Here is a 15,968-nt window from a genome sequence, read left to right on the forward strand (position 1 = left end):
AAACGCATTTAATTTGCATATAGCACATACAGTTTTGGCAAAAAAAAAATCTCGCCAGAAGTCGCTAGGGGCTCTCTGAAATGTCACTAGATTGTACGATGGCATCATACATTACATAAACGCATTTAATTTGCATATAGCACATACAGTTTTGGCAAAAAAAAAAATCTTGCCAGATGTCGCGACATTGCGTGACGAGGACATAATTGCGTAACTGCATCTAATTTGCATACAGAGTTGCCAAACAAATCTCGCCAGAAGTCGCGAGTGGCTCTCTGAAACGTCGCTCGATGATGTGAGGGCGCTTCACAATACGTCACCGCGTCTAATTTGCATGCGTCGGACCAAAAGTCGCTCTTGACGCTCTGAAACGTCTTTACATGATGCGATGTCACAAAATACGTAACCATGTCTAATTTGTGTATGTCACGTACAGTTTTGCCAAAAATTCTCACCAGAAGTCGCTCATGACGCTCTGAAACGTCTTTACATGATGCGATGTCACAAAATACGTAACCATGTCTAATTTGTGTATATCACGTACAGTTTTGCCAAAAGTTCTCACCAAAAGTCGCTCTTGACGCTCTGAAACGTCGCTACATGATGCAATAACGTCATAAAATACGTAACCATGTCTAATTTGCGTATGTCACGTACAGTTTTGCCAAAAATTCTCACCAGAAGTCGCTCATGACGCTCTGAAACGTCGCTACATGATGCGATAACGTCACAAAATACGTAACCATGTCTAATTTGCGTATGTCACGTACAGTTTTGCCAAAAGTTCTCACCAAAAGTCGCTCTTGACGCTCTGAAACGTCGCTACATGATGCGATAACGTCACAAAATACGTAACCATGTCTAATTTGCGTATGTCACGTACAGTTTTGCCAAAAGTTCTCACCAAAAGTCGCTCTTGACGCTCTGAAACATCGCTACATGATGCAATAACGTCATAAAATACGTAACCATGTCTAATTTGCGTATGTCACGTACAGTTTTGCCAAAAATTCTCACCAGAATTCGCTCATGACGCTCTGAAACGTCGTTACATGATGCAATAACGTCATAAAATACGTAACCATGTCTAATTTGCTATGTCACGTACAGTTTTGCCAAAAATTCTCACCAGAAGTCGCTCTTGACGCTCTGAAACGTCTTTACATGATGCGATAACGTCACAAAATACGTAACCATGTCTAATTTGCATACGTCTCACACAGTTTTGCCAAAAATTCTCACCAGAAGTCACTTGTGACGCTCTGAAACGTCGCTACATGATGCGATAACGTCACAAAATACGTAACCATGTCTAATTTGCATACGTCTCACACAGTTTTGCCAAAAATTCTCACCAGAAGTTGCTCATGACGCTCTGAAACGTTGCTACATGATGCGATAACGTCACAAAATACGTAACCATGTCTAATTTGCGTATGTCACGTACAGTTTTGCCAAAAGTTCTCACCAAAAGTCGCTCTTGACGCTCTGAAACGTCGCTTCATGATGCAATAACGTCATAAAATACGTAACCATGTCTAATTTGTGTATGTCACATACAGTTTTGCCAAAAATTCTCACCAGAATTCGCTCATGACGCTCTGAAACGTCGCTACATGATGCGATAACGTCACAAAATACGTAACCATGGCTAATTTGCATACGTCTCACACAGTTTTGCCAAAAATTCTCACCAGAAGTTGCTCATGACGCTCTGAAATGTCACTACATGATGCGATAACGTCACAAAATACGTAACCATGTCTAATTTGCATACATCTCACACAGTTTTGCCAAAAATTCTCACCAGAAGTCGCTTGCGACACTCTGAAACGTTGCTACATGATGCGATAACGTCACAAAATACGTAACCATGTCTAATTTGCATACGTCTCGCACAGTTTTGCCAAAAATTCTCACCAGAAGTCACTTGTGACGCTCTGAAACGTCGCTACATGATGCGATGTCACAAAATACGTAACCATGTCTAATTTGCGTATGTCACGTACAGTTTTGCCAAAAATTCTCACCAGAAGTCGCTCATGACGCTCTGAAACGTCGCTACATGATGCAATAACGTCATAAAATACGTAACCATGTCTAATTTGCGTATGTCACGTACAGTTTTGCCAAAAGTTCTCACCAAAAGTCGCTCTTGACGCTCTGAAACGTCGTTACATGATGCAATAACGTCATAAAATACGTAACCATGTCTAATTTGCTGTGTCACGTACAGTTTTGCCAAAAATTCTCACCAGAAGTCGCTCTTGACGCTCTGAAACGTCGCTACATGATGCAATAACGTCATAAAATACGTAACCATGTCTAATTTGCGTATGTCACGTACAGTTTTGCCAAAAATTCTCACCAGAAGTTGTTCATGACGCTCTGAAACGTCGCTACATGATGCGATAACGTCACAAAATACGTAACCATGTCTAATTTGTGTATGTCACGTACAGTTTTGCCAAAAGTTCTCACCAAAAGTCGCTCTTGACGCTCTGAATCGTCGCTACATGATGCAATAACGTCATAAAATACGTAACCATGTCTAATTTGTGTATGTCACGTACAGTTTTGCCAAAAATTCTCACCAGAATTCGCTCATGACGCTCTGAAACGTCGCTACATGATGCGATAACGTCACAAAATACGTAACCATGTCTAATTTGCATATGTCACGTACAGTTTTGCCAAAAGTTCTCACCAAAAGTCGCTCTTGACGCTCTGAAACGTCACTACATGATGCAATAACGTCATAAAATACGTAACCATGTCTAATTTGTGTATGTCACGTACAGTTTTGCCAAAAATTCTCACCAGAAGTTGTTCATGACGCTCTGAAACGTCGCTACATGATGCGATAACGTCACAAAATACGTAACCATGTCTAATTTGCGTATGTCACGTACAGTTTTGCCAAAAGTTCTCACCAAAAGTCGCTCTTGACGCTCTGAAACGTCGCTACATGATGCAATAACGTCATAAAATACGTAACCATGTCTAATTTGTGTATGTCACGTACAGTTTTGCCAAAAATTCTCACCAGAATTCGCTCATGACGCTCTGAAACGTCGCTACATGATGCGATAACGTCACAAAATACGTAACCATGTCTAATTTGCATATGTCACGTACAGTTTTGCCAAAAGTTCTCACCAAAAGTCGCTCTTGACGCTCTGAAACGTCGCTACATGATGCAATAACGTCATAAAATACGTAACCATGTCTAATTTGCGTATGTCACGTACAGTTTTGCCAAAAATTCTCACCAGAAGTCGCTCATGACGCTCTGAAACGTCTTTACATGATGCGATAACGTCACAAAATAGGTAACCATGTCTAATTTGCATACGTCTCACACAGTTTTGCCAAAAATTCTCACCAGAAGTTGCTCATGACGCTCTGAAATGTCACTACATGATGCGATAACGTCACAAAATACGTAACTATGTCTAATTTGCATACATCTCACACAGTTTTGCCAAAAATTCTCACCAGAAGTCACTTGTGATGCTCTGAAACGTCGCTACATGATGCGATAACGTCACAAAATACGTAACCATGTCTAATTTGCATACGTCTCACACAGTTTTGCCAAAAATTCTCACCAGAAGTTGCTCATGACGCTCTGAAACGTTGCTACATGATGCGATAACGTCACAAAATACGTAACCATGTCTAATTTGCGTATGTCACGTACAGTTTTGCCAAAAGTTCTCACCAAAAGTCGCTCTTGACGCTCTGAAATGTCTTTACATGATGCGATGTCACAAAATACGTAACCATGTTTAATTTGCGTATGTCACGTACAGTTTTGCCAAAAATTCTCACCAGAAGTTGCTCATGACGCTCTGAAACGTCGCTACATGATGCGATAACGTCACAAAATACGTAACCATGTCTAATTTGCGTATGTCACGTACAGTTTTGCCAAAAGTTCTCACCAAAAGTCGCTCTTGACGCTCTGAAACGTCTTTACATGATGCGATGTCACAAAATACGTAACCATGTATAATTTGCGTATGTCACGTACAGTTTTGCCAAAAATTCTCACCAGAAGTTGCTCATGACGCTCTGAAACGTCGCTACATGATGCGATAACGTCACAAAATACGTAACCATGTCTAATTTGCGTATGTCACGTACAGTTTTGCCAAAAGTTCTCACCAAAAGTCGCTCTTGACGCTCTGAAATGTCTTTACATGATGCGATAACGTCACAAAATACGTAACCATGTCTAATTTGCGTATGTCACGTACAGTTTTGCCAAAAGTTCTCACCAAAAGTCGCTCTTGACGCTCTGAAATGTCTTTACATGATGCGATAACGTCACAAAATACGTAACCATGTCTAATTTGCGTATGTCACGTACAGTTTTGCCAAAAATTCTCACCAGAAGTCGCTCATGACGCTCTGAAACGTCGCTACATGATGCAATAACGTCATAAAATACGTAACCATGTCTAATTTGCGTATGTCACGTACAGTTTTGCCAAAAGTTCTCACCAAAAGTCGCTCTTGACGCTCTGAAACGTCGTTACATGATGCAATAACGTCATAAAATACGTAACCATGTCTAATTTGCTGTGTCACGTACAGTTTTGCCAAAAATTCTCACCAGAAGTCGCTCTTGATGCTCTGAAATGTTGCTACATGATGCGATAACGTCACAAAATACGTAACCATGTCTAATTTGCATACGTCTCACACAGTTTTGCCAAAAATTCTCACCAGAAGTTGCTCATGACGCTTTGAAATGTCACTACATGATGCGATAACGTCACAAAATACGTAACTGTCTAATTTGCATACATCTCACACAGTTTTGCCAAAAATTCTCACCAGAAGTCACTTGTGACGCTCTGAAACGTCGCTACATGATGCGATAACGTCACAAAATACGTAACCATGTCTAATTTGCGTATGTCATGTACAGTTTTGCCAAAAATTCTCACCAGAAGTCGCTCGTGACGCTCTGAAATGTCGCTACATGATGCAATAACGTCACAATATACGTAACCATGTCTAATTTGCGTATGTCACGTACAGTTTTGCCAAAAATTCTCACCAGAAGTTGCTCATGACGCTCTGAAACGTCGCTACATGATGCGATAACGTCACAGAATACGTAACCATGTCTAATTTGCGTATGTCATGTACAGTTTTGCCAAAAGTTCTCACCAAAAGTCGCTCTTGACGCTCTGAAACGTCGCTACATGATGCGATAACGTCACAAAATACGTAACCATGTCTAATTTGCGTATGTCACGTACAGTTTTGCCAAAAGTTCTCACCAAAAGTCGCTCTTGACGCTCTGAAATGTCTTTACATGATGCGATAACGTCACAAAATACGTAACCATGTCTAATTTGCGTATGTCACGTACAGTTTTGCCAAAAGTTCTCACCAAAAGTCGCTCTTGACGCTCTGAAATGTCTTTACATGATGCGATAACGTCACAAAATACGTAACCATGTCTAATTTGCGTATGTCACGTACAGTTTTGCCAAAAGTTCTCACCAAAAGTCGCTCTTGACGCTCTGAAATGTCTTTACATGATGCGATAACGTCACAAAATACGTAACCATGTCTAATTTGCGTATGTCACGTACAGTTTTGCCAAAAGTTCTCACCAGAAGTCGCTCATGACGCTCTGAAACGTCGCTACATGATGCAATAACGTCATAAAATACGTAACCATGTCTAATTTGCGTATGTCACGTACAGTTTTGCCAAAAGTTCTCACCAAAAGTCGCTCTTGACGCTCTGAAACGTCGTTACATGATGCAATAACGTCATAAAATACGTAACCATGTCTAATTTGCTGTGTCACGTACAGTTTTGCCAAAAATTCTCACCAGAAGTCGCTCTTGATGCTCTGAAATGTTGCTACATGATGCGATAACGTCACAAAATACGTAACTGTCTAATTTGCATACATCTCACACAGTTTTGCCAAAAATTCTCACCAGAAGTCACTTGTGACGCTCTGAAACGTCGCTACATGATGCGATAACGTCACAAAATACGTAACCATGTCTAATTTGCGTATGTCATGTACAGTTTTGCCAAAAATTCTCACCAGAAGTCGCTCGTGACGCTCTGAAATGTCGCTACATGATGCAATAACGTCACAATATACGTAACCATGTCTAATTTGCGTATGTCACGTACAGTTTTGCCAAAAGTTCTCACCAAAAGTCGCTCTTGACGCTCTGAAACGTCGCTACATGATGCGATAACGTCACAAAATACGTAACCATGTCTAATTTGCGTATGTCACGTACAGTTTTGCCAAAAGTTCTCACCAAAAGTCGCTCTTGACGCTCTGAAACATCGCTACATGATGCAATAACGTCATAAAATACGTAACCATGTCTAATTTGCGTATGTCACGTACAGTTTTGCCAAAAATTCTCACCAGAATTCGCTCATGACGCTCTGAAACGTCGTTACATGATGCAATAACGTCATAAAATACGTAACCATGTCTAATTTGCTATGTCACGTACAGTTTTGCCAAAAATTCTCACCAGAAGTCGCTCTTGATGCTCTGAAACGTTGCTACATGATGCGATAACGTCACAAAATACGTAACCATGTCTAATTTGCATACGTCTCACACAGTTTTGCCAAAAATTCTCACCAGAAGTTGCTCATGACGCTTTGAAATGTCACTACATGATGCGATAACGTCACAAAATACGTAACTGTCTAATTTGCATACATCTCACACAGTTTTGCCAAAAATTCTCACCAGAAGTCACTTGTGACGCTCTGAAACGTCGCTACATGATGCGATAACGTCACAAAATACGTAACTGTCTAATTTGCATACATCTCACACAGTTTTGCCAAAAATTCTCACCAGAAGTCACTTGTGACGCTCTGAAACGTCGCTACATGATGCAATAACGTCACAATATACGTAACCATGTCTAATTTGCGTATATCACGTACAGTTTTGCCAAAAATTCTCACCAGAAGTTGCTCATGACGCTCTGACATGTCACTAGATTGCATGATGACATCACAATGCATAACCACACCTAATTTGCATACATCACATGCAGTTTTGGTTTAAAAAAAAACACCCTCACCACATGTCATGAGCGGCTCTCTGAAATGTCACCAGATGACGTGATGACGTCACACAATAAATATACTAGAAAAGCACTTGGCGAGCGCAGACCTCAGCCAAGAATCCTTTAAAAAATTCCAGGATCCAGACAGTGATCCGGATCACCGCCAAAATTTAATGGATTGTTACTTGTGCCCAGTCGCACCTCTGGAAAAAAATTTCAGAGCAGTCCGTTCATAACTTTTTCCGTAATGTTGCTAACAAACAAACCAACGCTACGGAAAACATAACCTCTTTGGCGGAGGTAATAACCGGGTCTAATTTACGTACATCACGTACAGTGTTGGCGAAAAAAGGGAAAAAAGAATCTCACTCGAAGTTGCTGTTGACTTTCTGAAATGTCCCTAAAAGTCGCGAGATCACATCATTCACAAATTGTTGAAAGCTGTTGCTTGACCACCAGAATTGAGATCGCGATGGTTGCGATAACTCGTAACTCGCCAATTTGTCGCTAGTCACCAGATCAGATTTTTAGCCACAAAGGAAGTCAGAAAGTGTGTAAATTGGCAGCATGTTGGAATAGTATGCGTTTTTCCAAGGAATGAAAATCTGTCTTGCCCGAAATATCAAATACACACACACACACACACACACACACCGGTCTTCATATTTTCTGCGTCAGATAAAAGATCTAAACGATTTTTTTTCCCCGTTTTAAGAAGAACGAGCGTATAACGTGCATCACTTGGAAATTTCAATTCGATTTCACTTTGGAAATTTGAGAGGCGGAGCCTAAAACATCAGGCTATACCTGACGGTCATTCAGATTATTCAAAATGGCCGCCTAGGCGTTATTACAGCGTTTGGCTACACGGTGAACTTTTACCTAAGAAATAAGACTTCTTCAGGGTGTGTTGGTAAAGGAAAATGATCAACAGCAGGGTGGTGCTTTGCGGCTCGCGTCGCTATCATCACTCTGACGGTAGGTTCTTTATCATAGACGCCACGTCATAAAGTTTTATTCCTTTTCTACGACTGCAGTTTCAATTTTAACAAATTCATATTCATTCATAAAGAACGACGTTTGTAATTTTTATTCGTTTGTTGTTGCATTGAACTACGTGTATACAGATTTGCTCCGGTTTTCACTTTTGTTGCAGTCGGAACTGTAAATATTTGTTCCATTGTGAGCCTAATACCCTGTCCACACTAGGGGTTTTGTACCGATACGAAACTACTTTCGTACCGCAACACCTGTCCACACTAGCAACTATACCGGTACTGTAGCGGTATAACTGTATCGGTATGAAACCCACAAATGTATGGGTTTCGTACCGGTACAGTATCGGTACTGTAGCGCTTCACTGTAGTGTGGATAGATGAAGCGGTTCTGTATCGATACAGATATAATGCGCAAAGTCACACACCTCAATCGATGTCTTCGCTGAATAAAATAGTGAAGAACGGAGATTCGTTTGTTTCTTCCTCAACTGCCTCGCGCGTTTTATACGATTCGACTGAATAAATGACCACCAGAAATACAGACTGTACACTGGCAACAAAAAGCACACACACGCTGTTTCATCCGTACGGAAGCCGAGAGAGGCCCTTCATATAATCCTTTTTTTTATTCACCTTGTTATCCCGAGATAACGACATAATTAATTCAGGATCTCGAGAAAACAACACAACTAATTCAAGATCTCGAGAAAACGAAACCGTTATTCCGTGATCTCGAGAAAACAAAACAATTATTCCGTGATCTTGAGTAAACAGCTGAGAAATGGTTCATTCAGGTGCGCCAAGAGACTTGTGATATGCTGACTTTGGGGCTATTTCTCATTCTGTATAGACGCAACTCTGGTCATTAGAATGTCTGGAATAATCGATCACCTAATAAGGCAATATTTTGATCAGGGGTTGACACAGGGAGAGATTGCATTAAGTCTTTTAATAAGGGATCATTTCAAAATTAGTCCACGGCACCTCCGCAGAAGACTGGCCCGGCTTCGTCTCTACCGACGGAGATACAGTGATCCAGCTGAGATCATGAAATAATTTTGTTTTCTCGAGATCTCGAAATAACGGATGCCATATATTCCAGGGATCCCAGACGTCCGCTATTTAGCAGAATTCCGCTATTTTTCTAGCCAAAGTGGTGGTGGTGTTTTTTTTTTTTTTTTTTTTTTTTTTAAAATCTCTTGTATATCCGTTAAAAATATGTTTAAGTAAAATGACCAGCAGAATACGTTCTGATTTGGTTTGCTTGTTTAGCGATGTTTTTGTCAGCTTCGTTTGTTCTCGTTGACATTCGGGAACACTCGGAAGTTAAATTGATGTAAATACCGCGAGACTGTACGCGATAGAACGAGAAAACAATACGGCTGCGCCCATTTGCTAGAAAATGTGTTTTAACTCCGTTCGTGCTTTTGTTTCTAATGCGTTGAACTTAATTCAATATGTCGTGGAAAAAAGATATAGTCCATAAAAGAGATAGCGGAACAGTGTCCGGGTTAGAAGTATATTCTTCAAAGCTACATTTTCATCTACACTGAACAAAAATATAAACGCAGCACCTAAAGATTTTATTTATTTTGTACATCCGATACTGATTTTTTTTTTTCTGCCCACATCAAATGATAGTATAGCATACCAGTAAACATTTTTTGAAAAAAAAAAAGTCCCTCTACTCAAGTTCTGAGCAGTGCCCAGACTTGAGATAATCCATGATCCAGTCGGGTGTGACCATTGCAGACAAAAATTTCACTGAGTAATGCATGTCATGACCATCCTTTATGTGGGGCCAATAAAAGGCCACCCTAAAATGACAAAAATGTTCAAATGTCAAGATGCCACAGATGACCAGAATCAACCGGGAACGAGCCATTGGCATGCTGCAGGCTGGAATGTCCATCAGAGCTGTAGGGCGTCAATTGGGGGTGCTATTCCACGATAGTCCGCCTCCGATGACGATTTCAGCAGCATGGCACCACAGACAACATGCCACATGCACGCAGGCCACGTGTCACCACTCCAGCACAAGACCGGCATATCCGTCTGACCCACCTGCGTGATCGGTGCCGGACTGCAACACGGACCGCAGATGAGACCATGGAGAGACACAATCGCAGGGTCAGCAGTCAAACTGTGAGAAACCGACTCAGAGAAGCTGGCCTCCATGCACGTAGACCTCATCGAGGATTGGACCTGACTGCTGGGCGACGACGTTCTCGTCTGGACTGGGCTCGGGCACATAGAAAATGAAAATGAATTTCTATCTGAACATTTGTATTTCATAAAATATGGACCGCTGCGTTTATATTTTTGTTCAGTGTAATTTTTATAAAATTTTTTTTGCCACTTATGTCATTGATTACAAAATATGGCATCAGATAGATACACATTATTGTTAAATTCTGTTGCTTTTCTATGTTAAATCTATGTAAAAAATGTGTTCTATAGCATCTTTAAATGTTAAAATCTGCAGCCCCCTTGACCCCTGCTGATAGTTTCTTACATTCCTCTATTTTTTTCAATTACTGCTGGGATCCCTGATATTCTCGGAAGGAAGTGACTCGGTAACCACGGAAACATTTCGCGCACGCGCATTTCAACTACCGTGAAAGAAAACCGCAAACATTTCTCGCTAGTGCGGACCGATGCACTAAACTGTACCGGTATACTTTGTGTCGATACAGTTATACCACTTTCGTACCGGTATAAGTGTGAACACAGCATTAATGTTCGCATTATGTTATTAATACGACAGAAATGCAGCTGGTGTGAGAGAAAGCTGTTTATAGCTGCTCTAACGCAAGTGATAACAGGAACGAGCTCATTTCGTGGATAATTCACATTGTTAAATATTAACGTAAATCCTTTTTTTTCCCATCGTTCTGTAATAAATAAAATAATTATTGGGAAATTGCTGTGGTGTAAAAGGAATAAAATACCATCACTTTAACACCTGGTGTTATTGGAAAATGATGATCTTTGGGGTGCTGACAGTAACGTCTCACTACGCTGTAATTAAAAATAATGTTCGTTATTGGAAAATAATCAACGCCACACCCTAAAGTGTGTTGTTGTTTTATCAGCTTTTGTGCTGCGTGGGCAGCAGCTTCGGTTGCCGTTTGAACCCAACAACCGCAATCCGTCACGAAGCTTTTAGTCGAACTGAAACCTCAGCGTTCTTCACACAAACACCGTGTGCCGTTTTTTGTTTTTTTGCTTATTTTCCGATAAGCACATTTTCCGGAAAGCGTCAGCTGCTGGATGGGCGCTCACACTGTTATTCTCGTCACTGCCGCCAGCGAGAGCTTTAACACACCGCTGTCCTGCTGGGTTTCCTGTCTCCCGCTCGGTGTTTCTCGCTCCCCGCTCCGTGCCACCGCTGATCTTTATCTCAGCTCTGTTCCTCTCCGCTGTGATCGGATCGAAAAGCAGCAGTTTTGAGACGGAACAGTGCTTTCTGCCGTCATCTCCGAGTCCTCCTCGAGGCTCACGTTTAGATTTGGTGAAAAATAACCTGCCTTGTGGCAGAACTTCAGGAACGTTTACTCAGGAGATTTCAGAACAGTATTGTGCATGAGGAGTGTATCATATAATCAATTATAGATGTAATGTACTGAAACGTGTGTGTGTGTGTGTGTGTGTGTGTAGGCCGCCTGCGTTCCTGTCGTGCTCAGTAATGGCTGGGAACTCCCCTTCTCCGAGGTCATTGACTGGAACACGGCCGCCGTCATCGGCGACGAGAGGCTGCTTTTACAGGTACGTTACATCACACCAGCAACATCCTCAGCGTGTTTATACGACTGATAAGGTGATGTTTATTTATATGTTCTGACGTCTTCAGGACGGAATTGTTTACGCTTTTTTTCAGTTTCTTGACACCATGACGAGCTGCTTTTTTTTTTGTGTGCACACGCTCATATCCACATTCACTGGATATGAGCAATCAAGCGCTCTGATTGGCTCCTCGACGACTAGGATATCAGCTCATATACCGCGAGTAGAGAAAAACAAAGTGGCAGAGCGTGTTGCTGAACCAACCGAGGACGAAATAAAAACTCGACTCGAAAACGAAGCCCTAAAAATGATCAAGTATTTAAAAGAAACAGAAATGGCGCGAAAAGCATGTAGTCGCCCCCCAATATCTCCTGTTCTACATTCCAGCGCCGTCGGTGGCAGTCAGGTACATTTAAGTTGGTTTTCCAAACACCACAAAAAAAACCAACCCTAAAGATGTTGATGATGATGAAACCCCCCCCCCCCCCCCCCCCCCCCATACCTGTCAACTTTGAGGTTTGACAAAAAGGGATATTTCCCAGATTTTTAACTCAAAATAAGGGAAAATTTCGGAAAGTCATACCCTTCACCAAAAGTGGGTGTGTAGTTGAATGGGGGGCAATTTTCTATCTAGTATTTGTGATTTCCTGTACTCTGGTGCATGTTGGTGATAGCCAAGACCCAAACTCAATATGCTTATGGTTTATAGAGTGCATTTGTGAATAAACTATACATTTATTTTTATTTGCTTTCAGTGGTACCAGTTATTTCCCAAATTAAGGGCTAAAATACGTATCTTATGTTAAAATAAGAAAGGTCATTATATAACCAGTCAATAAATTCAATTCCATTGCAATTTATTATGGTTTTACCATAGTCATGGCCTCGGAACACTAGATAGATAGATAGATAGATAGATAGATAGATAGATAGATAGATAGATAGATAGATAGATAGATAGATAGATAGATAGATAGATAGATAGATAGATAGATAGATAGATAGATAGATAGATAGATAGATAGATAGATAGATAGATAGATAGATAGATAGATAGATAGATAGATAGATAGAGTAATAAAGAGAAATATAAGATATTAAACCAAGAGTGATTTAAAATGGGTAAGTTTCAGATAGAAAATAAAATAGACAATGAGTGGATAAAACAGTTAATACACCAATTAGTTTACACTAGGCTATTTATGAGGTCTTAGCCAGGACATACTTAATGTAAACATGTGTAGCTTACCTTTGATTATTTGGGAGGCTTTCGTTTTCCCCATGGAAAATTTCTTTGCGATGGAAGAGTCTGGGAACATTCCAGCCACGCACTTGTTGAAATCATCAAAGAAAGAGAGGCTAATGTTTTTCTTAGCTATTAGCATCGCCATCTTCACCTCAGACCTAATCAGTGTTGCCAGATACTGCTGACGTTTTCCAGCCCAAAATATGTTCAAAACCCGCCAAAATGCACTTGAAACCGCCCAACTTGGGTGGGAAACCACCCAATCTGGCAACACTGGACCTAATCACTTGCTCAGCCTCGCCTCCGGACGGAGTTCTGTAATTACTGATGCCTGAGAGGGCGGGGACGTGAATTCATGGCCCGACTTCCTGCTGGAAACTCCTGTCAGAGGCGCGTCATGAATTCTGGACCTACCGACTTTTTTATATTGTGAAAATACGGGACTTTTATATAATGTGAAAATACGGGATATTTTCGGGAAAATAAAAAAACGGGAAGACAGCGGGAAATAAGTCAAAATAAGGGATTTCCCGGGAAAAACGGGAGGGTTGACAGGTATGCCCCCCCCCCAAAAATAAATAAATAAATAAATAAATATGGAATGAAAGTATTTGATAGGAAGAACATATTAATTTTTTTTCGAGAATTATTATCGCATTTTTCACAAATTGCATTCGTCATTTCGCCAGTTTGCTTACATTCTAAGCGGAAATGATTTTGTCGGACGTTTTGTATAATTTTTTTTTTATTTATCGAATTTGCTAAAAATAAAAATGCGCCGTTTCTCAAAATCCAGTGAATGTGGATAGAATAAAACAGTTATTCCACTCAATCTCATCGTACACGGCCTGTAGACAACTCGGTGCTACGCGCCTCGTCAGCTATCAGCTCATGTATGACTCGATTTCGTAGAATAACATAACTGTTTTTCCCCCCAAGGGCATGAAAATGATCGATTGTTGAAGCCATAAACACGATGATTCATAGAACGCATCAACCCTTTTTTTTTTATCGGTTGACCTATAAGGTTGTGCAAAAATACTTTTTCAATGAATCGCTTTTTAAAATTCGATTTGCATCAGGATTGAAACAAATCATGAACTCGTGAATCCGATTTGAATCGAATCGGGCGGGGCGTCTGCACCCAGTCTCTCCCCAGCGCTACTGTTAACAACGCAAACAATTATTTGTACAAAGCGTAAGCATGATGATGATTTTTCTGAGGGCTTAAATACGGATGCTCGATGAGGCCGTGGATATGATTCATTCGTCGAAAGATAAGTAAAAACGAGTCTGTTGAGGAAGCGAATGTGATTAATCCATGGTCAAGGATACAAACGTGATTATTTATCGAGGATGTATACGTAACAATCTGACAAGGGTGTCAACAGGATAATTTCTCAAGGATTCAATCCGTTTGACACTTATTGACTTGCTTATAAAACAACCGCCAGAAACCCTAAAGAAGAAGAAAACATCAAAAAATACAACATTTTTAAAAAGCAGCAAAATATGGAATAAAAGGATTTGATGGTAAGAACGTATCTCTTCCCCGCCCCTCCCCCCCAAATAATTATTGCGTTTTTCACAAGTTACTCTGGTCATGATTGTCAGATGTTTTGTATAAAGTTTTTATCCCCCGCTGGCTGAAAGGCCCGAAGGGGGATTATGTCCATCCCGGGAAGGGTGCTCGCCTTCTGAAATCAACTCCTCTCTCAATTTTTTCAAGGAATTTCACCAAACTTGGCAGGGTTCTTTGTTATATGTCGGTAATACACATATTGTAATTTAATTAAATTTGGTCACATTTTACCAGAGTTACATCCCTTGATTGATTAACAAAATTTTTATAATTTGACAATTTTATGGGAGTGTTTTTTCCTTCTGAAATCAACTCCTTCTCACAGTTTGTGGAGGAATTTCACCAAACTTGGTAAAAGGCATTGTTATACATCGGTACTACGCATATTGTTATTTCGTTCAATTCGGTCACATTTTACCAGAGTTGCAGCCCTTGATTAACAACCTCGTACTGTGACAATTTCATGAAGGTGCGCTCGCCTTCTGACATCACAATTTTTGGACGAATTTCTCGAAGCTTGCCAAAAGGCCTCGTTATATGACGGTAATACGCAGATTGCGATTTAATTTCGTTTGTGAAAATTTTCCCAGAGTTTTGACTATTGATGAAATAACTTGTACTTTGACAGTTTCATGAGGGTGTACGTTCTTCTGAACTCAACTCCTGTCGCAATTTGTGGAGGAATTTCACCAAACTTGGTAGAAGGCTTTGTTATATGACAGTTATACGCAGATTGAAATTTCGTTTAATTTGGGCAAATTTTCCCAGAGTTATGCCGTTGATTATTAACAAACTTGTACTTCAGCAATTTCATCAAGGTGTGCTCGCTTTCTGAAATCAACTTCCCTCATGATTTTTGGAGGAATTTCACGAAACTTGACAGGATTCTTTGTTATATATCGGTACTACGCATATTGTTATTTCGTTCAATTCGGTCACGTTTTACCAGAGTTACAGCCCTTGATTAACAACCTCGTACTGTGACAATTTCATGAAGGTGCACTCGCCTTCTGACATCAACTCCTCTCACAATTTTTGGACGAATTTCTCGAAGCTTGGCAAAAGGCTTCGTTGTATGACGGTAATGCGCAGATTGCGATTTAATTTCGTTTGTGAAAATTTTCCCAGAGTTTTGACTATTGATGAAATAACTTGTACTTTGACAGTTTCATGAAGGTGTACGTTCTTCTGAAATCAACTCCTGTTGCAATTTGTGGAGGAATTTCACCAAACTTGGTAGAAGGCTTTGTTATAGGACAGTTATATGC

At 40.5% G+C, this 15,968-nt stretch overlaps 1 protein-coding gene across 2 annotated transcripts in view; it reads left to right on the top strand.

Moving 5' to 3' along the window:
* Positions 1 to 15,968, top strand: part of ext1a (exostosin glycosyltransferase 1a) — a 188,646-nt gene that overhangs the window by 132,490 nt on the left and 40,188 nt on the right. For both annotated transcript variants that reach the window (XM_060900379.1, XM_060900380.1), the window contains exon 3: positions 11,747 to 11,854. In XM_060900379.1, the coding sequence (XP_060756362.1) occupies positions 11,747 to 11,854 (108 nt within the window). The remainder of the gene's footprint in view (positions 1 to 11,746; positions 11,855 to 15,968) is intronic.

This window comes from Neoarius graeffei, chromosome 19 (genome assembly GCF_027579695.1).
Source record: "Neoarius graeffei isolate fNeoGra1 chromosome 19, fNeoGra1.pri, whole genome shotgun sequence".
Lineage (NCBI taxonomy): Eukaryota > Metazoa > Chordata > Actinopteri > Siluriformes > Ariidae > Neoarius > Neoarius graeffei.